General features: G+C 38.3%; 1 protein-coding gene across 4 annotated transcripts; it reads right to left on the reverse strand.

Annotated features, from left to right (window-relative positions):
• Positions 1 to 818: 818 nt before the first annotated feature.
• On the reverse strand, positions 819 to 23,246 carry NIPA2 (NIPA magnesium transporter 2). 4 transcript variants are annotated; one of them, XM_040227903.1, is made up of 7 exons: positions 22,927 to 23,221; positions 22,032 to 22,165; positions 13,357 to 13,587; positions 11,579 to 11,635; positions 5,517 to 5,607; positions 4,188 to 4,348; positions 1,528 to 2,539 (listed from the first exon to the last, which is right to left on the reverse strand). In XM_040227903.1, exons 3-7 carry the CDS (start codon positions 13,493 to 13,495, stop codon positions 1,905 to 1,907), a joined length of 1,083 nt encoding a protein of 360 aa, XP_040083837.1. In that variant the 5' UTR covers positions 13,496 to 13,587; positions 22,032 to 22,165; positions 22,927 to 23,221; the 3' UTR covers positions 1,528 to 1,904. The 4 variants fall into 4 exon arrangements, with proteins under 4 accessions (XP_040083835.1, XP_040083836.1, XP_040083837.1 ...); XM_040227904.1 differs by lacking the exon at positions 22,032 to 22,165 and adding an exon at positions 19,039 to 19,156 and having other exon boundaries at positions 1,709 to 2,539; positions 22,927 to 23,176; XM_040227901.1 differs by lacking the exon at positions 22,032 to 22,165 and having other exon boundaries at positions 819 to 2,539; positions 22,927 to 23,246.
• Positions 23,247 to 26,518: the final 3,272 nt, after the last annotated feature.

Genomic DNA, 26,518 nt, shown 5'->3' on the forward strand with positions numbered 1-26,518 from the left:
GCGCCCTGGCTTTGGTCAAGTACTTCCCTACTTGCTCGAGTGCACAAACCAGGCTGGAAGTCCAGGTCACCTGCAGCCATGAAGGAAGGGACAAGATCATGATGGTAACTTCTATATAGTTTTAAAACATTAATAGTAACAAAGTCCAGGTACATTATCTATGGCACCAAAAATAAAGTCTGTGAACTACTTGGTTTTACTGTTTAACCTTAAGATAAAACAGAACTGTTTTAGAAAAAGTAACCTAAAAATGTTGCTTGTGGTAATGTGAAATAATAACCCTGGGGCCAGTATTCTCCTGCAGATTAAGAGGTAATATCTATGCTCACCCTATACTGGAAGTATAGAATATGATGAAAAATTAATGAGTAAATTTAAATAATTCATGAGTTTTATAACAATTATAAACTAAATAAAAAATTTAAGTGCTGTAGATGTTAAATAATTACAAATTTATTACTATAAAGCTATGCATTCTCAATGAGGGCAATATCACACCCAAAGGGGTGAAAATTGGTTTTCATCTGTTGTGTACAAAGCACAGATATAGTTACGGTTTTGTACATAAGCAAATATAGAGTATATCTGTGGTATTAAAATTACATGGAGAGGCAGTTAGAAAAAAATGTCTACAGAGGCTCCTTAGAAGATCAATAATAAAATATTGGGAAAATGGAACATGTTTCAGAGACCTGGAAAAGTGTCAACTCTGCCCTGATAAGGCCAGTGAACAGTGAGGTTCCCACGGATGGCTACTTACACAGTAGACCAAGCTTTGTGACTGTGGGCAGGAGCAACAGAATGGAAACAGGCCTATGTTCTTCCTACCTAGGTGGGAATGAGTTGTATTTTTGAGGCCAATCGATGACAGGATTTGAAGCTGGACAGAGGTTCATTACACTGTTATTTTTTGCACAGGTTTGATGTTTTTCTGTAAACATTTTTTTCATGGACATTTTAACAAAACCAAAATAGTGGTCCAGACTCTTAAGCAAAAATAAGTGCTACAAAGAAATTATGTTTTACAAACATCCTGTTTGTTCTAAACATTCAGACGTAGATCTTTTCAGTTTTATTTCAATGTGAGCTAAATTTAAGAATTTATCCTAGTCTTCTGACTTTATTTTCCAGTGTTGTTAGAAGAGCTAAATGACAATGTAACTCATTATGAAAATATATGGAAAAGTACAAGAGCTAATGTAAAATGGTAATCAAGGGTCCAGCCATCAAGGGGTTAGAGTAACTGAAGAAGAAAACCAGCCAGGCTGTAGTCTGACAAAGGATGTGCTGATTTTGTTAAGTGTCATCTAGGAAGGCCATCTAGGAAGGTCATCTAGGAAGTTCATGGCGGCAACCCCCAGCCTGAGAATTACTTCCATGCAGTGATTTCCTGCCTTTTTTTTGTTTGTAAGTTTCCTTCATTTAATAATTTAGGTGTCTCTTAAATTAATAGTTCAAAATTTAAATAATTCATTAAATAGTCATTTTTATAGGTAAGATAAATTACAGGATAATGTACTGAGTTAATTTTGTTTTTGTTTTAATCAAAAAGGCTTAAAATGATCAGGAATTGATAAGAATGGGCATGAAAAATGTACACTTCAGACTTTCATCACCAGTGGGGAAAAAAAGCCTTTTTATAGACCTAAAACTGTCGTTAGTGCATTTAGATTTTGGTGAAGGAAAATTTAAAATAACTCTACAATAATACAATGTTAATAGAAATTGGCCATGTATTGAGTCATCATTTAAACATAAGTAATTTCTTGGTCCAAATTAGTGAAACCTTAAAAAAAAAAGATTGTCTCTAGAGAACATCATTTGAGAACAATGCTTTTTCAGACACATTCTGATACTCAGATTCACTTTTTTATAACAGTTATAGATTAATTACATCTTTCTTCCTAAAAAGCTGTCAGATTTCCATTTCTTCGGGAGATATTTTCAGCAGTGTGTTGTTCAATTCCACAGGTTAAGCTCTCTTCATTATTATTAAGAACTTCATACATACTAGAAAGACTGCCATTCACTGCTTTTTCGTCTTTCCAAAAAGACACAGGCAGACTTGAGAGACTAAAGCTGACGTCTTTAAAGGCATGCAACAAGAATATTCCCACAATGATTGTAAAGAAGCCACTCAGAGTACCAATGACATCATCAACAGGCATATCTTGCCACTCCTTAAAAAGAATAGCTGAACAAGTTAAAACTGATGTTGTGAAGAACACGTAATATATTGGAGTCACGATAGACGTGTTGAATATGTCCAGGGCCCTGTTTAGGTAGTTAATCTGTGTGCTCACACAGACTATAAGGCTCAGCAGCAGGATCCAGGTCAGGGGATGTTGTAGCACAGGTTTTCCAGCAAACAGCTCTTTGATAGCAATGCCCAGGCCTTTAGCACAGGAAACTGAAACTGCTCCAATTACAGAGCAGATTGTGATATATACAAGAATGTTTGTCTGTCCATGGCGAGGTCCCACCACAAAGATTAATATCAAGGACACAATGACCACAAGTGTTGCAAAGACCACAAAACCTGGAGGAGGCAAAGAAAACTTACATTTAGTTAAATGTTTAAGTACTTGATAAGAAGGAGAAAAGGTGTGTTCCTAAAATAAAAATTAGCTTTCTTTTGCTGCCCCAACAAAAACACAGTCATAATAATTTAGTTAGATGTACACACTGGAAGTTTACACTTCAGATTCACAAATGATTATACTACTAACATTTTTAAGGTAGTATCTTGGGCCTCATAATTACACAGATATCCCTTAATTAACATGGGACTGAGTTACATGGATCCAATTATACGTGGATTTTTTTCCAATAAATACAGTACAATACAGTCTGAGGGCTGAACCTGTGGATGTGGAACCTCAGACATAGAGGATGGATTGTAAGTGGGTTTTCTCGTATCCCTAACCTCTGTGTTGTTGAAGGGTCAAATGTACATATATCAAAGAAAACAGTATCAGGCTGACTCACAGCCATCCGTCCAAGAACAATGCCTACTTCCACCCATTGGGGTGCTCTAATTCCAATAACAGGTATAATACAATCAGAACAATCAGAAACCAGTGGAGAGAAATTATGAGATGACCTTGAATGCTCAATGATTTGTAGATGCTAAAGAACATTTGTCTAACAGGAGAAAATTTTTAAAATATTTAGGGACCAACCACAGGGGTAAAAAAATCAATAAAGAGAACTTGACAATAACTGTCGGGATCCAAGTTAGATAGGAGACTTGAACCCAACATGATAATAGCTAATGGTTGTGCAGCACTACAGGTCAGACACTTTTCTTAGCAATTTGCATCAATTCAGTCATTAAATTCTCACAACTACCCTGTAATATAGACACTGTCATTTGCAATTTTAAGATGAGGAAACAGAGCAGTTGTTTGATCTTTTTAACTCCTCGAATTCTAGTAATATGATTTTAGAGAAGGAAACACAAAAATAAGAATTTGTAAGGAGATGATAGATGAAAGCCAAAAATCAGAAGATAATAACTGATAACAGCAGATTCAAGAAAGCTGAATCCCACATCAGCAGTGATCAAAAATTAGAAAGTGACTCAGTGTGCTACAAAGAGTGCTCTGAAGACACAAACTACCTCTAGAAGTGGGTTGAAGGGGAGACTAAAAACAGGAGGCCTGGCTAAATTCTTTTCAAAGAACACTGAGACCATGTCAGATCCCGGCCCAGTTCTGAATATCTCAGTGACTGGTCCCCTTGCCACAGTGTCTGGGAGGACCCCAGACCAGCTGAGTGTGTGGGGGCCTCGCTAAAATGGGGGGCTGGAGTAAGGCATACGTCTATGATGGTAGCCATCTCCTCTTCCCCACTCAAATCCTAGGATGCTGGCAAGCCAGATAGGAAACTTGGCTGGGAATCTGACCAGCTCAACTTGCAAGGCAGTCAAGGATCATTAGAGAGGGGCCAAAACAAACAGAAAAAGTCTTTGTTAGTTCAACGTAGACAGAGGGAAACTTCAAAGACAATAATAAAATGAGAGAAATCAAAGCAGTCAAAATCTGAAGTAAAAGGAAGTACCCTGAGGTAGCTAGAGAAAGACCACACAAAGCAATGAAGACCCAGCACAGCCAGAGAGAAATAAAAATTACTTTTGAAAAAGAGTAAAATACAGTAAGAATAATAAAGTTTTTATTTTTTCATACCTGGATCTCCTAGCTTGTGAGACATTTCATTTAAGGTCTCAATCTCCTCTTCTTTTGGAGCATGAATAACCATAACTGTAGATCCCAGAATACTTAGCAAACATCCAATTTTTCCATGAAGATTAAGTCTTTCATTTAGAAAGTATGAAGAAAGAATGGCACTAAAATAGAGGGAAAGATGGAAGATTATTATACAATCAGCTACTTTTCTCATTTTTAAATATCAACACAACTTAAGAATTACTGAACTCAAACTAAAACACTGAGCTTATAAAGATTCTAGCTTTCAGCCAAGGTAAAGAAAATGCACATTCAATCATAAAATGAAGTTTCTGGGAACTACCTGCTTCATCATACTCTAAACCAGAATAGTTACCATCTTTCTACTGTAGGACATCAACATGAAATTTTACAATAAACAGAGCTATGATACAAATTTAAGAATCTAGGTCCATTTGGACCTATTTGCTCAACTTTATCCTTACTGAGTGATGAATCCGTCATTATTTTCATTTAATTCCACATGACTTGCCTATTAATGATCAAGTTTTAATATTTTATAGCTAGTTTTATTGAAATCTTAAAAAAGTATAAACCTATAAATACAATAATGGCATAACAGAAAATTAAGAATAAAAGACATTACCATAATAAATATTTATTACACATAATACATAAATAGCATCTTGTATCTTTATATATTATAATATACAATTTCTTGAAAATTATATAAATTTGCATACAATACAGATTTATATAACTATTAATGTTAAAAAAAGATTTATATAACTTAATGTTAAATACCTATCAATCAACCAACTTTGGGAATACTAGCCAAAATCCAGACTTCAATATGGGCTTAGCTGTTTTGGCTAATGATTAAAACAATAGAAACAGGACAAGTCTTGGACTGTTCCTTCCAAAAAAGTGTCCCAGGCCAGTCTTCAACCTTGCTCCAATCAATTACTTTCTAGAGAAGGTACAGAGATCTATTCATCACCAGTCACCACCTACCAAAGTATACATATGTCAAATGATAAATACTGTAATGAATGCAACTTGGAATTTTAAAATACTGCAATTAAAGTATAACTAGTATTGACTCTAAACACAAACAAGACAAAGCATAAAAGCATTTTCTCCTACAACTTGTTAGCTGGCCTATGCACAGAGAATAACATTTCAAAGGCAAACTACTACACAGCATAAAAAAAGTCTCAAGGTTGCTTAAATATAAATTAAACTGAGCATGTGTAATTAGCAGGTACTGAATACCTTACAGATGAAACGTTAACTGCTGTTTCTACACGTGAAGAGCAGGGTCCTCACCTTACTAGGACACTGAGTGCTCCTAACGGAGTCACTAGGGTGGCTGGTGCAAAGGCATATGCAGCGAAGTTGGCCACCTCGCCAGCTCCCACTTGGAGAAAGACAACAAAAGAAAATGTTCAGATAGGAACATATTTAGTCAAAACAGAAAAGGCTGCATTTTACATACATTTTTTAACACACTGCTTAAATTGTTATTCATAAGGGTTCTCCTGTAAATTATCAACATTAGAATAGAATTCAAACCAATTAGAAACAATACAAACCTATAATTTTAATGGAAAATATCTAATTTCTATGTGGGATTTTTTTTTTTTTTTGGTTGGGCTGCATGGCTTGTGGGATCCTAGTTCCCCAACCAGGGATCAAACCAGGGTCCTTAGCAGTCACAGCACTGAGTCTGAATCACTGGGCTGCCAGGCAATTCCCCTGTGTATGGGTTTTTTTAATTAAAAATTTAGTATTTATATCCTATGACAAAAAAATCAGCTTAAACAGATATAAAAGCCTTTTTTACTAGCTCTTTTCTTTTTTAAAACCCAACTCTTACATTCAAAAGATATTCTTGGGTTGCTACTGTGTGTCAGATGTTCTAGGGTGAGGAAAAATAAAGATATTGCTCACCTAAGACATTTTAGTGAACAAAAACAGACAAAACAAACAAATGAAGTAAAGTGCTATTCAGAAAACAAAGCAAGGGAAAGGAATGAAGAGCTGGTGATAGGCAGCTAATGTTGCCAGGCAAGGGTGCTTGGATAGAAAGTTCTGATCAGTCAGATATGGAGTGAGGGATTTACCAGCAGCTGTGTGTGTGGGGAAAATGGACAGACATCCCAAGCAGGAAGAGCAAGTACAAAATTTTGACTCAAGACCATGTCTGGCATGTCTGAGCAGCAAGGAAGCCCGAGTGGTTCATACAAAGCAAGCATGCGGGGAGTGGCTAGGGAGAACAGGACCTTTGTGAGTCTCAGTGGATTTCATCTGAGCTGAAAAGCCACTGAGGAATTTTAGCAGGGGAGGGACATGTGATCACATAAAATCACTCTTGGCTACAGTTTTCCCAAATGGTTATCCTAAATTTCACCTAGTAGTGTCTGAGAGTTTCCTGTTTCTCACTCTCCCCAATGTTTGCTAATCTGTTAATGGGAAACAGGATTATTTTATCATGCTATGAATTTGCATTCCCCTTTTTCATATGTTTATTAGCCAAGTTAAATCTTTTAGTGAAGTAAGGGCTTCCCTGGTGGCTCAGAGGTTAAAGAGTCTGCCTCCAATGCAGGAGACCTGGGTTCGATCCCTGGGTCCGATCCCTGGGTAGGGAAGATCCCCTCGAGAAGGAAATGGTAACCCACGCCAATATTCTTGCCTGGAGACTCCCATGGACGGAGAAGCCTGGTAGGCTACAGTCCACGGGGTTGCAGAGTCGGACACGACTGAGCGATTTCACTTCACTTTTTTGGGTTTTTTACCAGTTTGTCTATTAGGGTATTTGTTTTCTCTTATTGATTTTAAGTAATCCTTCATATATTTTGAACACGAATATTTTCTCAGCTTCAAAAAAAGTCTTTTCTATTTCCCCATTGTGGTGTTTACTATGGGCTTCCCAGGTTGCTCCAGTGGTAAAGAACCCACCTGCTAATGCAGGAGATGGAAGAGATGCCTGGGTTGGGAAGACTCCCTGGAGGAGGGCATGCCCACCCACTCCAGTATTCTTGCCTGGAGAATCCCAAGGACAGAGGAGCCTGGTGGGCTTCAGTCCCGCAGTCAAACATGACTAAAGTGACTTAGCACCAAGCAACCGTTAGTTCTGCCATTTTTTTTTTTTGGCTTAGAAATCCTTTATCATCTTATCATCTTTAATTCACCTAAATTACTAATTTGAAATGGTTTTAGTCATGAATAGCTAAATTTTACTGAAATAATCATATAATTTTTCTCCTTCAATTTAACACAGTAAATTACAGTGACTTGTTTTCCAAGATTATGCCAATTTTGCATCTGCAGAATAAATCTAACTTGCTCATATTGTTTGTGATTTTTACATATAGGTTTGTGAATGAGACTAGACTTAATTTTTCCCTTCTTATTCTGTCCTGATCAGGTTTTGGTATTAGGATTATACTAGCTTTTTAAGAAGAGTGAGGGAACCCCCTTTTTCTATTATTAAGAAACTTCTTAAAACTACAATTATTTCTTCTTTAAATGACTGTGTAATTTACCTATGAAACCATCTGGGCTCAGGATTAAGTACATGCAAAGGTTTTAAAACTACAGCTTCAACTGGGTTAAGTTAGAGGAGTATTCCAATTTTCTGTTTCCTCATGAGTATTGATAAATTTTACTTTTCCATAAATTTTATCTATTTTTTTATCAACTGGATAACTGGATGTTTTTCATAATATCCTGTTAATATCTATGAAACCTTAATTACATCACCTAGCTATTCTATCTTTTCCTTTTCTTGATCAGTTTCAACAACAGGTTTGTCAAGTTCATTATTCTGAGCATTGACCCAAATGTCGCTTTAATGCCTTGTTTTTCTATTTAAATACTTTTAGCTCTTCTCTTTACTCCTTCTATGGTTTATTCTACAATTCTTTTTCTATTTTCTTCAACTAAATGCCTCATCTTTCAATTACATTTATTTGAAACTATAAATTTTACTCTACTTCAGTTATATTCCCTAAGTTATGATATTCTGTATTCTGTGTCAACATATTGAAGTATTGTTTAAATTAAACATACTTTTAAAATATTTTCTAATTTCCATTCTGACTTCTTTGACCCACGGGTTACATAAAAGCGTTATTTCTAAATTTCTACATGTATTTTTCATGTTATATTTTTGTTACTGATTTCTAATATAATGATAATGATCTGTGAAAAACTTAATTAAATTCTTTGAAAATTTTCAAGACTGTCTTTATGGTCCAGCAAATAATTCATCTGCATCAGTATTCCACATGCACCTGAAAATAATATAGACCTGAAGTTGCTGAGTTCAGTGAGTTAAGTTAAATCAGCTGTTCAGATTTTCTATCACCTTAAGAATTTTACTCTGCCTGTCCCATCAACTGCTCAGTGTCATATTAAAATCTCACTATATGAATTTGGATTTGTGTATTTCACCTTACTGTTCTGTGTTTCAAGGCAACATTATTATTTTATTTATTTACGGCTGTACTGGGTCTTCACTGTTTGCCTGAGCAAACATTCTTCAGTTTTCGGTGCACGGGGGCTGCTCTTTGTGGTGGTGCACAGGTTTCTCCTTGCAGTGGCCTCTCTTTGCAGAGCATGGCGTAAGGGCTTAGGTGATGATATATGGGCTAAATTGCTCCATGGCATGTGGGATCTTCCCAAACCAGGGATCAAACCCATGTCCCCTGCAATGGAAGGCAGATTCTTATCCACTGTGCCCCAGGGAAATCCTCAAGGCCATATTATTAAATAAGTCAGGACTGATAAAACCTCCTGAGTTGAACCCTTTGTTTTTAAGAAAAAATCTATCTCCAGTGTTGTTTTGCTATGAAGTATATTTTTTCTAAAACAAAAACAGAAATGTGAAGTTTCTTTAGGCATGTTTTTCCATCCTTCTCTTTCAGCCATTTTATATCCTCATGTTTTATAGTGTACCTTACAACAAGCATGCAGTTTTTTTATTATTTGTTTTTATAAATCCAATAGAATAATCTTTGTCTTTAACTGGGCCATTTCATGCACAGGAGTTGACAGACCTGGATTTAAATATACTTGTGGCTGATTTATGTTGATGTTTGGTAGACACCAATACAATACTGCAAAGCAATTATCTTTCAATTAAAAATAAAATTTAAAAATAAGTTAAAAAATAAATATACCACATTTTAAAAGATTTTCAAGAGTTTAAAGATTAATAATGTAATACTTCAAATATTCAGAAAAACAGAATAAAATATAAATGACAGCTATATATCCACCACCCAAATGGTATCACCCTTCTTAGAGCAGTTCACAAGTTCTCTTTCAAAAGCTGCCTGCTATGGAGTCTGTAGTTACCTCTAGGGCAGAAGTATCTCCAGCTCATCCTGAGCTTTATGCATTTTCCTGATGCTGGCTGGGTAATTCTTAACTATCGTGTTGGTTCTTTAATGCTTTTAAGAGGATGCTTTTTTATATCCTGTCTAGTCTTTCAACTTGTTTTCAGCAAATGTATTAGTTTCATCTTCAAAACACATCCAGAATGCTACCACTTCTCACCACACCAACTGCCATTACTCTGGGTCCATGCCATTATCACCTCTTACCAAATTATTTCAATGGCTTCTTACCGGTTTCTCTGCTTTTGCCCCTACGCAGTCTATGCCTCAAGAGCACAGCAGCCCAAGAGTTCCTATTAAAATCTGCGTTTGTACATGTTACCCCTTTGTTCAAGCCTCCAGTAATTCCCCATCAAACATAAAAGTCAAAGCCTTTTCTGTGACATACAAAGCCCCATGTAATCTAGGCCCTCACTACTTCTCTAAACTTAACCTCAACCACTGCCCTGCACTCCCACTCCCTTGCTATCCTTACCTCTTTAATGGTTCCTGAGGTTTTAGTAATCCAGTGCTGTACAACAAAGCACCCCCAAACTGGCAGCTTAAAACAACAAATGTCAGCCATGTTTTCTGTTGGCCAAGACAATGATTTCTCATAGTTCCTGCTGATCAGCAGGTACTTCTCAATCAGGGTCTTTCAAAAGGCTGCAGTCGAGATACAATCTGGAGCCTGTGCCTTGCCACAACCTGGAGGACTCACATCCAAGGTAACTCACATGACCAGTAAGTCAGTAACTGAGTGTAGCCTGGGGACCTCTCCTCAGGGTGACTGTCCTCCAGCCCAGAAGTTGGCTTCAGAATGACCAATCCAATCAATCAAGGCAAAACCTTAATGCCTCTGATGACTTAACTCACAAGTCATCAACTCTGTTGTATACTTTGATCATACTGCATTAATTCAGTGTGAGAGGAGATAATACAAAGTTGTGACTACCAGGGAGCAAGAGCCCTGCAGCCTACCTTGGGTTCTGCCTACCACATTTTAACCTCCCAGGCATGGTCCTGCTCGCTGCCTTCATGTTTATTATTTCCTCCTGCTTACAATGTTCTTCACCCAGATACCCATATGGTCAGTCCCTCACTTCATCTTTTACTCAAATATTATCTTCCCAATGAGGCCTGCCCTGGCCCCTCAACTAAAATATAAACCTATCTATCCTTCGTTTTACTACATCCCTTCTCTATGTACTACTAGCAAACATCAGCATTTATCACTAACACACAGTTTATCTTCTTTACTGTTGTCCACCTAGAAAGCAAAGTCTCCTATGCGTAAGAATTTTTCTCTTTATTCTGTTTATTCTATCTCCAGCACCTAGAACACCTGACATACAAAACACCTGATCAAGAAGTATTTGCTGAATGGGTCAATTGTCTCTTTGTTATTTCAACTGCCCTTAGAAAAAAACTTACATAATTCAATCCTGAATATTTTGAAAGCTCAGCGTCCTAAGGATCACTCTATGTACCTTTTAAAAGATAGTCATCAGAGCCCCCTCGCCTGCCCCCTTGTACCCCTCACAAGCATCCTACACTAATAAACCTATTTCTTGACTATCAAAAAAATAATACATAAATACACAAAATGTAAGCATCAAAGTATGCACAGAAGTCTTAGCAAATGCATACCTCCTTTCTAATTTGGAATGAAAATCAATGGAAGGACAGGAATTAAAAACAGGATGCTTTCTATGATCTTTCACTTTCAAAATCACCTTAAACTGAGCATAACTTTTAAAAATACATACATATGTCAGGCATGTCTTAATCAGATAGACAAAAGTTTTCTCATCCAAATTAAATAAACTATTAAACTGTTAAATGACTTATACAGGCTTAAATTTTACATATTTTGAGTTTTGTTTATCAAAAAAACCCAGAATTTAAAGTTTTAAAATTTTCTGGTAATATAAGGCTGTAAAATAGTATACATAAATATTTCAATATACACCTATAGTATTTTCTTGAAACATCCTCTATACATACTTGATAGCAGTCCGGCCCACCACAACCATTCTTTGAGATATGCATGGCCACCTTGACCTGTCAATGAAAACATATTTCACTTCTTTGGAAGATTATTAGACTTCAATGTATTTATGACAACAATTAGTAATGACAGATTTTAAAATATCATTTGCTTATTATTATTATATTGAATAACGGTTTCTTCATGATTACACCAGAGAAGGCAATGGCACCCCACTCCAGTACTCTTGCCTGGAAAATCCCATGGGCAAAGGAGCCTGGTAGGCTGAAGTCCATGGGGTTGCTAAGGGTGGGACACGACTGAGCGACTTCACTTTCACTTTTCATTTTCATGCATTGGAGAAGGAAATGGCAACCCACTCCAGTGTTCTTGCCTGGAGAATCCCAGGGATGGAGGAGCCTGGTGGGCTGCCGTCTATGGGGTCGCACAGAGTCGGACACGACTGAAGCGACTTAGCAGCAGCAGCGGTAGTAGTAGAAGCATGATTACAAAGGGGAATTCTTAGATAATATTTTTATGATTATCTTAAAAAAGGGGATGTGAGGATCACAACAATGTGAATGAAGGAGTTAAATCAATCCTTCTATTTCAGTTCATACTTCATGCTTTTGTTTTGTGAACTTACCTTCAATAAACAAAGTGAACCAATCAGAAATAGCCCAACTTCTAGTGAATTAGATAGCGGAGAAGCCATTTAGGTGTGGGTTAGCCCCACTTATGAGGTAGTAACCCTGGAGAAAGGAGTCTGACCAGGACATAAAAAGATTGAGCACTGCTCACAGTCTGGAGCTTCCAGGATGTTCATCCTGCCTTTTCCTCTAGACCATCCTTCACTTTCCTCTAGACCAAACTAACAAAATTCGGAAGCAATCAGTACTTAAGCCACTATTCAAAAGAAAAAGTCAATGTGAATGAACCCTTTGATAAGCATATCCACATGGAAAATGTGAGTACCTGACTTAGGAACGAGGATATACTTGTTCAAATAGTATATGCCAATACTTTCTCCTTTCTGCATGAAATCCAACTGAGGTCATTATTTTAAGAGCTTGATTAGGTATGGCTATAGAAATGGCACAGAAAGAAGGTAATTTTTTTTTTTTTACTGCCAAAGCAGATTTTCCTTTGAGAACAGAACTGGGTCTAAAACTGAAGCAGAGGCTGAATGGCAGAACATGGCCAGAATGCAACATACAGCTGGAAGCTGTTATGATACACCAAAGTTAGAGGGAATTCAATCACATCAGGCATTTCCCAGGGGCTCATGGCTTGTCAGTAGTTTCTGGGGATCAACCTATACCACCAATCAGGATTTCACTCAACTGAGTACACTTCAACCCAAAGAAGCCAGCTCTCCTTCCTGCCAATTTGAGATCAGGAAGGAAAATGTCTAAGGAAAAAAAAAAAAAACTATCATTGACAAAAGAGCCTAGCCTTCGATAAGATTCTGATTCTATCCATATAACCTCATTTCCTTCTCTGCAGACTATCTAAATTTAAAGAAAGGGCTGGATGCTAATTGGGTATTGGTCCCTATTCCCACTTTGATAATAACTGCAAGAGTGAGTAGTTAACTTATTTTGACAACTTTTTATTTTTCTCATTACAAAAGTTGGAATTCTTTATAAACATGTACAATTCTTACAAAGTCCAAAGTTTTGAATACAGTCACTAGGAATGAAGATATAGTCTTTTACAGTCAAAGAACCCAGATATCAATACAAAGGAACACACTGATACCATTTCAAAGTCACAAAGGGCATAAATAACTTACCTGCTCTCATGGAGCCTTTTCTGGCAAGTCGCAGAAGGCCTTTTTTTTTCAAAATGAAACTCCCTCCAATGAAAATACTGGAACTCATAGCCAATCCCAGACCAATATAAAAGTCATACTTTCCATGCCCCTGGCTCATTTCGCTTATTACTTAAAAAGCTACTGTGAATCACATTGATCAAGAACAGAGAAACTGTTGGTGCTGGAGGCAGGATGATGCAGTCTTCAAATCTAAAGAGGGAAAACAAAAGGAAATTTTCACAGAATGACAGGATGCATGATCACTGCAAAATTTTACTGTTTCTTTTCTCATAAAATAATACTTTTTATTACTACTATTAATAACATAAATACATTTACCATTTGTATTTAGCACTAATCTAATTATATATCCTCCAATTATGGAAAAAGATGGGATTGTGATATAAAACCAAACTTAAAAACTAGGACTTCCCTGGCAGTCCAGTGGTTAAAACCCCGTGCTTCCACTGCAGGGGGCAATGGTTCAATCCCTGATCAGGGAACTAAGATGCTACATGCTGTGCAGTGCAGCCAAAAAAGAAAACAGACTGAACTCACAGAAACAGAAAACTCTGAAAGGTGGGGGTTAAGGGGTAGGGAAAGGGAGTGAAGGTGGTCAAAACATACAACCTTCCAGTTGTAAGATTAGTAAGTGACATAGTTAACAATACTGTATTGTGTAGGCTAGTGAATGTGGCTAGACAGTAGATCTTAAAAATTCTCATTACAAAAAAAAAAAACCCATTTAGCTATGTGTGGTCATCGATGAACGTTAACTAAACTTACTGTGGTAATTATTTTGTAATATATACACTATGTGGTACACCTTAAACTAATACAATGTTACATATCAACTATAATTCAATAAAACTGAAAATGAAAAGTAAAATCATATTTAAATTGATTTTATAAACTCTGGTTTCCTATTTTAAAAATGTTTCCGGTCTTAGCTGCATAGTCCATAGTTAAAGTTTCCTAAGAAAAAAAACTCCTCAGAATGAAAATAAGGCATAAAAAAAACGTAAATCTAGTTTACAAAAACATTTACCAATTTTACAAATGTCTTTTTGAATACTCTATACAAAGAAACAAAAAATTTTCTCAAGCATACATTTTCTTCTTAGAAATCTATGTAGATATAAGTATATGGTAATTTATTTCTTACGTAGCCCATTCAGGAATGTGTAAGGAGAAAGCAGATGTCACATTATTTTGTCCTAGTAGAGAACGAAGTCTAGCAGACAGATGTTCGTCAGGGTGTGTGTGTGGTACTCTTGGCCCTTTTAGAAAACAGGAGGGCCATGGAACCTAGAAGACTCACGCTATAAGACCAGAAAGGATGCAGTGGCTTACCAAAGACCACAGTTTTTTCAAAACAGCCAAAACTCAGAACTCTGCTGGCAAATGAACTAAATTGGGTAGAAAAGCAGAAGAAAAAGCACTTACTCAGCTACAAGGTTTACCACTGGTTATAACAAACTGCCAGCCCAACTTTCTGATATGTCTTGAGATTTTTTTAGTCCACAATTTAACAACTGAATCCCAGAATTAATCTACAGTTCAGTCAGGATCCTTAGTCATTAACCTTCACTGACCAGCCAGATTTTTCCATTCTTCAGGTTACAGGTCTCTGGCCTTTAACAAAAGCAACTTAATTTCCTATCTACCTAGCCCCTCAATTACCTTATCCATCCACTCAAACAGGTTTTACTGAACATACGTTCTGTGCACTAAGCAGTATGATCAGCTGTTTGGATAAAATGGTAATAGCTTTTAGACTTCAGTGGGGAGACACACAAGGGACAGATCACAACGGGGTTGGGAGGTAAGTGAAATAGGTGAGGGAGTTTAAGAGGTGCAAACTTTCAGGTACAAATAAATGAATCACTGAGATGAAACATACAACATGGGGAACAAAGTCAATACCAATGTAGTATCTCTTTATGGTGGTAAGATGGTAACTAGGTTCATCATGGTGATCGTTTTGTAACATATAAAAATATCATAATTAATCCTGAAATGAATTTCTAAGGTCCCAAGCTGCTGAAATAGTGAACTAATTGCATCCTTAAGCAAATGATCTTAGTTTTCTGAATGCTGAGCTTTAAGCCAACTTTTTCACTCTCCTCTTTCACTTTCATCAAGAGGCTTTTTAGTTCCTCTTCACTTTCTGCCATAAGGGTGGTGTCATCTGCATATCTGAGCTTATTGATATTTCTCCCGGAAATCTTGATTCCAGCTTGTGCTTCTTCCAGCCCAGCGTTTCTCATGATGTACTCTGCATAGAAGTTAAATAAGCAGGGTGACAATATGCAGCCTTGACGTCCTCCTTTTCCTATCTGGAACCAGTCTGTTGTTCCATGTCCAGTTCTAAAACTGTTGCTTCCTGACCTGCATATAGGTTTCTCAAGAGGCAGGTCAGGTGCTCTGGTATTCCCATCTCTTTCAGAATTTTCCACAGTTTATTGTGATCCACACAGTCAAAACCTTTGGCATAGTCAATAAAGCAGAAATAGATGTTTTTCTGGAACTCTCTTGCTTTTTCCATGATCCAGCTAAAGTTGGCAATTTGATCTCTGGTTCCTCTGCCTTTTCTAAAACCAGCTTGAACATCTGGAAGTTCACCAGCCCTGGGTATTCTTTGGAAGGAATAATGCTGAAGCTGAAACTCCAGTACTTTGGCCACCTCATGCGAAGAGTTGACTCACTGGAAAAGACTCTGATGCTGGGAGGGATTGGGGGCAGGAGGAGAAGGGGATGACAAAGGATGAGATGGCTGGATGGCATCACTGACTCGATGGACTTGAGTTTGAGTAAACTCTGGGAGATGGTGATGGACAGGGAGGCCTGGTGTGCTGCAATTCATGGGGTCGCAAAAAGTCAAGACACGACTGAGCGACTGAACTGAACTGAAATGAAGCCAATGAGCCAACATAAAAGTGGTTCAAAAAAATTTTTTTTTATATTTTGTACTTGGAACATAGCATTATGGGTCAATTATACAATAATAAAAAAAAAAAACTTTCAATACTAAACTTCCAGGTATGAAAAAATACCTTAAAAACAGTACTTACTATAATTGCATAATAAAATTTGACAATTTTCTTAAACACAAAGGAATGAAACTCTCTGCTAGTTTTTCACATCTAGTGGCTTAGTTTGAATCAATTCCCTCATTTCTCCTTCTTATTAATAAATATATGAAAATGAAAGAGAAGTTCTAAATCTATAATTAAACTGCTCTATCACCAAAAGAAAAAAAAGCTTATAACAAAATAAAAAGTGTGTTTACAGGTTCCCACCATACCCTACAAACGTGTTTATCCATGTTTATGACTCAGTTACCCTCAGCAGAAGGCTCCTGCACAAGAGTCACCTTTATTTATCCTGTGTGCCAAGCTATCCGGCAATCTCAAAATATGTCAGATGTAATCTGGGTGAATACTGATGAATGGAATCATATGATTGGCCCTAAAAAATAAAGCTGGCGATTTATGAGTAAGAAAACCACTGCATCATTCCGCTTAGCATTCTAAAACGTAACCATGGTAAAACATAGCCTATAAACTGAAAAACTGTAAAAAGTTGTCAAAGTATGCTGGGAAGTGATAGTACCACATACAAAGGAACATGCAAAGATAACAGTAACAATGGCTGGAAAATGAGAGTGAAGAAACCTAGCTACTGCTAAACACTTCAGCCTACTTGGCAGATATATTCTTCTAATGAGCAAGAGTCATCTAACTGAAATGAACCTTCCTCCTTTAACCACTATGTTCATGGAACAACGTTCCTAATTACCATACAAGTTCAAGAGTCTGAATATCCTAGAATCAATAAAACAGAACCTTGTTATCTGCAAGGACCATACTCAGAAACAAGCCAAGCTTATCTATAATTCCAATCCCATTATAAGGATAGCCTCACAAATCCTAGTGGCTTAGATGGTAAACCGTCTGTCTGCAATGCAGGAGACCCAGGTTTGATCCCTGGGTTGGGAAGATCCCCTAAAAAAGGAAATGGCAGCCCACTCCAGTAGTCTTGCCTGGAAAATCCCACGAACTGAGGAGCCTGGTATGTTACCTTCCATGGAGTCGCAAAGAGTCGGACACAACTGAGGACTTCACTTTCACAAATCCAAATTCAGACTTTAACTATATAAAACTGACCTTCAAATACCAACTGTGTAGCTACCAACTCACTAATATTTAGTAGTGCTTAAAGTTGAGCAACTTCACTTTCACTTTTCACTTTTATGAATTGGAGAAGGAAATGGCAACCCACTCCAGTGTTCTTGCCTGGAGAATCCCAGGGACGGGAGAGCCCGGTGGGCTGCCGTCTATGGGGTCGCACAGAGTCAGACACGACTGAAGCGACTTAGCAGCAGCAGCAAAATTAACTTTCCACTAAATGGCAAGTCACAAGTAATATAAGGCCTAAAATTAAGATCCAATATATTCTGCTGCCTTGACACCTGGTAAAACTGGGGTGACCTTACCACAAGTTTCGGTCCTCCCCTACTCTGCTTTCATGGATACGTGCCAAAGTCAAACAGCCCTCCTTATCATGGAGACCAGGCACAATTTCTGCTTCTCCCTGAGTAGTGAGCTTCACCGCCTTGACAGACTGCAGAATTATTAAAGCAAGCCAACCACATCCTCTTGCAGGAACTGAGGCGCCCCTCAAACTCCTGCTTGCCCACGGAGGTCCTGGTTCTGTACTCTGCGGCGTGTGCAGCCCTGTGTGGCGCGGCTGTGCTCCTCCTAGACACGCAACAGTGACTAATGAGCTGCTGTCTGCGCAACTGCTCTCACGTGCCGTGTCTAATGTCATGGGGGACATCTGCAGCAACAAGGCGAAGAAGAGATGACTAAACCAACACATTAAGTCAGAATCGTATTTTATCCTATGATCACTGAAAGGTCACTGTTCTTAACTTTACTATGTCTATATATAAATTTTCTCTATATTTTACATAAAGTTGCATGATACTATTTAAAATCTTTTCCCCTCTTTTCTTTTTATTGTTACTGACTTACTGTGGAAAGCTTCAGGCATACAAAAGCAAAGAAGGATTTTTTTTGATCAGTTGGGTCAATCTTATTATGCACGTGGCTTTGGAGAGCTGTATCCCTCATCCCAAATTCATTTCCAAACACAGAATCATGGCTCCTTTCAGACAAGTCATCACTGCCCAGACATACCACAGCCCCTCACATCCTTCTTTCCACTATGTAAGTGAATGCTCTTCACTTCAGGCCAGGTCACACTTCAAGTTGTGCTATAAAGACTTGTCCAGTAGCTACAGCCCACAGGCATTTTCTCTCCTGTGCAATTATTTTACTTACAGACAGGTTCATAAAATTTATTTCCCAATTACTATTCTATCTTTGAAGATAAATTCTACGTTTCTTAAAAACAATGACTAGTTATTCGTGGTGGTTTCCCCAGAAAAACGCACTCACTTATACTTGCAAATCTGATTCATAAGCTTTTCTAAAATTAAGGTTATTTGTTGTATGTGTTTGTTCACTTACTGAATACACCAGTGTGTACATGGGTGGGGAAGGATGCCAAGTAACATAAAAGTTGCATACCATCAAGCTATAAAGCAGCCTTCAGCCACTAAACTAAGTAAATGAATCACCTCATTTGACTTACACAGCAATGAGTCAGAATCTGTTTCCAAGCACAGAGAAGTTCCTCCATGCTACGTGGGGACAACAATGAACACCCAGAAGGATGTTCAACTCCCAAAGCAGCAGCCAATGATATAGATCTGTGGAGAATGTTACACAGAAAATGAAACAAAATTAAGGGGTCTAATCTAATGCAAAGAATGTGGATACAGAATAATGTAGAATAGGACTAAAAGATGGGTCGTTTTGATGCTCAATGAAGCATGAAATTCAGAAGACTATCTTCATTTGGATTTGTTGTTAATGTTGTATAGCTTTTGACTATTGCATTTATGAATACAACTACATATAACATTTTAAAAACCATGTTGTATTTAGGTTATCTAATAGTTTATATAAAAATATTATTTTTTGTTCAATTAAAAAAAAAAGAAAGGAAAGAAAATGAACATCAGCATGAATGTCCTGAAAGGAATATTTGCTTCACTATTCTCAGACCTGGTAATGTTCTGTTCCCACTCTGTATAACTGAAGGTCAATCACAGCCAGGAGAGCCTGAAACAGAGATTATTTTTTATTTCTCAAGGATTCACTTCAGGCTGAGCCAGATTTAAAAATAGTTAAACAAGAAAACTTGCTAAGTTTCACTTCAACTAGTTTCCCAAACCAGAAATGACGAGTCCCAGGTGGTAACCTGACCATCTTACCTCTCAGAGGGACTCAGGTGAAAGGTCCCAGTCTGCTACCCCTGACTGTTACAGTTTTTTTTTGTGGCAATCTGTTCAATAAACATACACTAAGCAGCACACGTGCCAGGCACTGGCATTATAAAGATGACCAAAAGTTCCTGTCCTCAAGAATTCCACAGCTAAGTAAGACTTCTGAAAATAAACTATTCAAATTTTAAACACACTTTCAAATTTTAAAAACTTTTAGAATTTTCAGCTTGTTCTAACAGGCACTTGATTTTCACTGCCCTGGCCCCAGGTTCAATCCCTACATAGGGAAAGATCTTATAAATTGCAGCACAACCCCACCGCCCCCCCAAAAAAAACATGAAAAAAAGAAAAAGATTTACTTTGTAAAATGACATCATCAATTTCAAAGTTAGCTAACTTTAAAAATTATACCTATTTATTTAACAGTTTTAAACTTGTCACAGCACTTTTGACATTTCATTTTCACAAGAGCTTACATGTGATAATGTTAAGTAATTTCTCATGCAGCTGGTATAAGTAGCAGCCCTGGGATTAGAAAATGAGTCTCCTCATTCTCAGCCTTTTGTGTTTTCCATTACAGTTTCCTTTTAGTCCCCAAGCTGGAACACAATCAAGGGGCAACTCAAACCAGATTCTCTGTGTAGGTCAGTCTTCATGCCCAGCCTGCTTCTCACGTTTGAACTGTGGCTTCACCATCCTTCATCACCCGAATACCCTACTACGGCCAAGGGTGCCAGATGGATTCTCTCTGAGAGAAGCCAGCCAGTGGCTGGCTACCCACTATGTACGGAAAGAATTCCAAATTTTGTAATCCAATATCTAAGACCTTTCACCATTTGCTCCAAAACTGTATTTTAAATCTCTACTTCCCAATACTGTATTTCATATACTATGGCTCCACCCTAGGTCAACACACTGCTGCCATTCTTACTTATTCCTTTCACTCCTCTATATCTTTTTTACATTCTTCCTTTCATCTTTAAAGACCTACTTCAAAAAAGCACCCCCACAATGAAGCCCTGCTTGAATTCTATAAACCAATTTTTTTCTGAATGTGCTAACCTTTATTCTGAATCTTTCTTTGGACATTTTTCCCGTCTCTATTATGATTACTAATGTACATGACTTATACCCCCCTCATTGTGGCTCCCTATGGACAATGGTATGCTTATTTCATTTACTCAGTCAACAAATAACTGATTTACAGTAAATGAATACATACTATGTTCAAAAACATGGATACACAGTGAATACAGCAGACCAAAACCCTGCCCTTGTGGAGTTTACCTTCTGTTGGTAAATAAGAACATTAATTTGGAAGGTGGTGAATGATACAGTGAAAAGTAAAGCACGTTAAAGATATTGAGTAATCTCAAAGATATTGGACAATATAAAGTAATTGGGTTCAGGGGCTTCTATTTTAACTAAGCTGGTTAGGAGGCCTATTGGAGAATGTAACATTGAGTAGAGGCTTGAAAGAAATAGTAAAAGAACAAAGTACAGAAAGAAGCAAGTGCAAAGGCACTAAGGCATGAGCAAGCACTTAGTTTCTTAGGAAAAGCAAGGCTACTATAACTGGCACTAACTGAATCAGAGGGCTTCCCAGGTGGCTCAGTGGTAAAGAATTGGCCTGTCTAGCAAAAGATGTGGGTTCGACCCCTGGCTCAGAAAGATCCCCTAGAGAAGGAGATGGAAGCCCACTCTAGTATCCTTGCCTGGGAAATACCATGTACAGGGGAGCCTGGCGGGCTACGGTTCATGCAGTAGCAAAAGAGTCCAAAGTTGTTTAGAGACTAAACAACAAAAATGAAGGAAGGTAGGTGGAATACTACAGCAAGGTGTTTTCATACACTAGAAATATCCTCAAAAGAGTATAATTGTTTCCTATTATTATGTCTCCCTAATAGTAATAACTACCACTTACTGAACACCTCTGGAGGCACTGGTGTGATTGATACACATTAATTCTAATCCACACAATAATGAGAAAAAGCTATCATTACCCCCCTGCCTTTTAGGAAAAGAAACCAAACCTCCCAGAGGTTAAGTCTCAAGTAGAGGATCACAGAAAAGTTGCACAGCCTGAAATGGAACCTAACTGTCCACTGGACTCAACTTCTATACAGACTACCCACATCTAAGAATTCTCATTATTTACTTCTGCTTGGTTTCCATTAATTTTTTCCAGCCTCTCCTTGGGCTAATTATTTTTAAACATAGTAACTATAAATACTACGGAACCTGACTTTCCAATCCTATTTAGCAACAGTAATTATAAATTAAAATTTTAACTTACATGTAAGTTTAATATGGTCTCTTATGAATAAAAGGCTGGAAGAGGTTAGAGATGACTTATTCATTCTCATTTCCTCGTAAATAAAACCCTTTATTCTCATTTAAAGTTTTAAGCCCTGGCAGAGTAGCTCCAGCCTGAAAAGAAGAAAATACAGAAGTAGCAAAAGGAATGAATAGTTACTGAATACTTTTTTAAATTTAGCTACTAGCCTCCATACTCATTTTACTTACCAACTAACATAAAACCTACTCAACTGAGCATAACATACTACTTCATCAGACAGCTTACTGGTATGAAACAAAGATCTCTATTCTCTCATATTTATTGTTAGTACTTTAATAAAAAATGTACTAACTGGGTTCATGGTACATAGGGAATTTCTAGAAACAAAACTAAAACATAGCGTGTAGTAAATGAATTGAAAAATCTAGAAAAGAGATTCAAGAGACAAACACAAAATCAAAGGTATAATAAATTTTGTTCAGTCGTATGGCGAGAGAGGGTTCACTGACTTTATAAAAGTTAGGAAATTAAACAGGCCATGCTCAAAACGTTACAGCGACATCTAAGGCTTGTTCAACTGTCAATTAATATCTCCGTGGTAGCTGAAACAATCTTTTAGAACTCATAATAAAATGAAACTATTTTAATGAACTTAATGAACAAGAGCCCCGAAAATGCCAGGCAAGGTTTCCGTGGGATTTATTGGCAATCCAAATCACGGTGGAATTACTCGATTACGGGGGAAATTACTTCCATCTCAGAACACGCGTGGCTCAGTGTCTCCAGAGAAAAGAGGCGCCCCTGAGGAGTCCTTCCCGACCCAAGAGGGGCAGGCCTGCCCACAGTTAGCCCCTTCGCGCTTGCCTGAAATGAAGAAAAGTGGAGACCTCACCGAAGTTGGCTGGCCCGCCGCGCGGCTTCCCCCTCCGCTCTCCGGCCCGGGTCACCTCTGCTCACACCCCCACACAGGCCGCTCCGGCTACCCGCTCCTGAGCTCGCGCGGCCACCGCCTTCGTCTCCGTCCAGTGGGAGGTGTGAGCATCCAGGGCTGCAGCCGCGCGCACCGCTTCCTCCATGGGGGAGCGCCCGGGGGAACTTGTCCCAGACGACCTCCAGCCCCCACCACAGCCGCCGCCGCCACCGCCGCCACCGCCGCCACCACCAGGACCTAAAGAGACAGCTAAAGAGAGCCTGGGCGCGGCCGAGTGACGCACGAGGCAGCGCGCGCACGCGCAGTGTGGCGCGGCAAACGCCCCGCCCCCGGCGCGCCTTCCGGAGAAGGAGCGGGACAGAGGAAAGTGATCTGGATTGTTGGCTGACCACGTGATCGAAATCAAATCAACATCAACATCAAGAAGTACCATGAGCGGTGAATTCCCACGCGCGGTTAGCACATCAAGCTATGTCTCTAAGCTATCCTAGGGAAAGGTGCTCCGAGAGGGCAAGGGCGGGACTAGAGTGAGACCCGGAGGCCCGGGCGAATAGGAGGAGGCCAAGGGGTGAAACCAAGTGCTGGGGGCGGGGCGGAGTTTGGCCTTCTCCGGGTAAGGCCTTCTCTTCCCAGAGGGTAACTTACGGAATCCGAAACTATTTATGTTCTTTGGGAGGGTTCATTGTTTGCTAAAAAGCCGACCTCCCGACACTTGGGAGATTTATTTTTCTTGAGATGCACGGGAAACCCACTGTTAAGCTGCCCTGCCTTGGCTGCTTCTGGAACGTAGGAAGTTCCTGGGACCCATGATAATGGTTTCGTCAAAAAAGGACGAGGAGGGCTCATTTATTAGAAACCAGAGGAGCAACAATGGCAATGGCACCCCACTCCAGTACTCTTGCCTGGAAAATCCCATGGACGGAGGAGCCTGGTGGGGCTGCAGCCCGTGGGGTCGCTGAGGGTCGGACACGACTGAGCGACTTCACTTTCATGCATTGGAGAAGGAAATGGCAACCCACTCTAGTGTTTTTGCCTAGAGAATCCCAGGGACGGGGGAGCCTGGTGGGCTGCCGTCTATGGGGTTGCACAGAGTCGGACACGACTGAAGTGACTTAGCTTAGAGGAGCAACTAGCTGGATCTGGAGTGAGACCTGCTAATAAAACAATAATACCTTGGTTACAGGTGCAATTCCTCTGGGGATATTTTTCCAGTTTTTGACCAGATAAGGGAACACTATTATACCAAATTTAATAATTTTGGGTGGGAATCTTTCTAAAATGAAGTCTGTGCTTATTTAGCCAGAAAATGCCAAACGTAATTTGCTTGTTTAGGACTGTAGTCTCATTGAACTATTATCTAGACTGCACAGTCCCTGACTACTCTGGTTTTGGTAACTATGCAGCTTCTAATTTAAAAGCTTTTAATCTTCCCGAAACTTGGCAACCAGAGAACTGTCCTTTTTGGAATTGGCTCAGAGGAACTTTTTTGTTTACTTTTTTGGTCTCACCTGTTGTATCTAGAGGACATGGTCAAATAAGCAATTACATTGACTACTGAAAGATAGTTGACGAGCTGGTCTCTAATGATGCAGTAGAGTGTTAAAAATGGCTCTAATTCTGTACCCATCCATGTGCCCACACATTTTGCAGAGTGGCTTTGCAGTTCTACTCCATCCCGACTCTGCCTTAGCCAAGAAAATGTGGTGGTTGCCAGCCTAAATCATGATAAGAAGCCTGGACTAGTGGCTGGAGGAGACCAGGTGGAGCAGACCTGGCAAAGCCACCTACCTGACCTAGAGAGTAGACATAGAGCCAAGCTGTCCTGTGGACCCAGAGATACATGAGAAAGAATAAAGGAATCTTCTATTAAGCCACTCTTTTTGACATGAATAGGTATGTAGCAATAACATAAATTCCAACAGGTACCTCTAGGAGGCAAGTGGCTGTAATGGAAGCAGTGGCTAGTTCGTATGAGCAAAAACGCTTTGAAACTATGTTGACCTAACAAATTTGCTCGTGCCTTTTTTCTGCCAGTATTGTAATCTTACCAACTAAATCCTGCCTCATCTAGTCATCTCTCTCTCATCACTGTAGCTCACAGACTCAGCTCAAATTCATTATCTGAACTCACCACACACCTGACACTTATGTCTGCACGGTGTATTATTTTTATAAGTATATGTAATATTCCCTGCTAATGTGATACAAGCTCCTTAAATGCCCAGATACCTTCTTCAGCACCTGATGATCTACATCTTATATACCGGAAGTGTTCAAGCATTGATCATGAGATATTTTTAAACTTTTAAAAGTTGAATGTGAAAAAAAAAAAAGTTGAATGTGTTTTCATATACTGCTAGTAGGGTTGTAAAATGGTACAACCTCCTTATAAAACACTTAGGCAATTTCTTAAAAAATTAAACACATGATCCAATGATCCAGTTGTTCAACTTCTAGGTAATTTTAACCAAGAGAAATGAAAGCATATACCATTAAAAGATATAATGTAAATGTGTGTAATGTGAATATAAATGAACATTCAATAACACTTTTATTTATAATAAAAAAATAGAAACAATCTAAACATCTGTCAATAGATGAATGGATAAACAACTATGGTATGTCCATGTAATGGAATACTACTGAGCAATAAAAGGGAATGAACTGTTGACACATGCTATAATATGGTGGCATGTCAAAGTAATTCTGATAAGTGAAAGAAGCCAGACAAAAGAGAGAGTATATATAGATTATTACATTCATATAAAATTCCAGGAACTGGATGGTAATATATAGCAATAGAAAGCAGATGAGTGGTTGGCAGTAGAGGGGGCAAGGAAGGCAGACAGATTACAATGGGGTAAAAGGAAACTTTGAGAGTGATAGCTGTGTTCACTGTTTTGCTCGTGGTGATGCTTTCATCATATGACATATGTATTAAAACATACCAAGTTGTGTATTTCATATATGTGAAGTTTATTGCATGTCAATCATACCTCAATAAAACTATTAAAATCTACTTTTGTCATTGTTATAGAAGTATAGGCAAGATTTATTAAGTAATATTTTTTTAAAAATCATGAATTAGTAGACCAAAATTACTTCTCATATATAAATTATCCTTCAATTACTCGCCTGCGTTTCGGTTTTGTTACCATAGATGTCAGCCAGAAACATGAGAGTACCATTTCAGGTAATCTTTTAAATTTAGCTCAACCCCCATTAGTAATTTTACCCTTTACGCTGAAAAGTAAATAATGACATTCTCTAGCATTTTAATAGTTTATTATTACATACATTTTTCAATTAATATTAGTTTACTCAAGGCCATAGGTAACTGACATATGTAGTAGGCATTTTCTAATACATTTGTTGGAGGAAGAGGGGAGAGCTCTCTGAAAAAGTAATAACTTGAAGTGAATTTTTGGATAGAAAACTAGGATATTTATTAAAAGCCAGATGTTGGCTTTTTTTTATATTTAATTATTTCAATGAGTATGTGACACTGTGAAGAAATAACCACAGAATCCTTCAAAACTTGTACACATCCGTG

This window comes from Oryx dammah, unplaced genomic scaffold, assembly GCF_014754425.2.
Source record: "Oryx dammah isolate SB20612 unplaced genomic scaffold, SCBI_Odam_1.1 HiC_scaffold_27, whole genome shotgun sequence".
Taxonomy (NCBI): Eukaryota; Metazoa; Chordata; class Mammalia; order Artiodactyla; family Bovidae; genus Oryx; species Oryx dammah.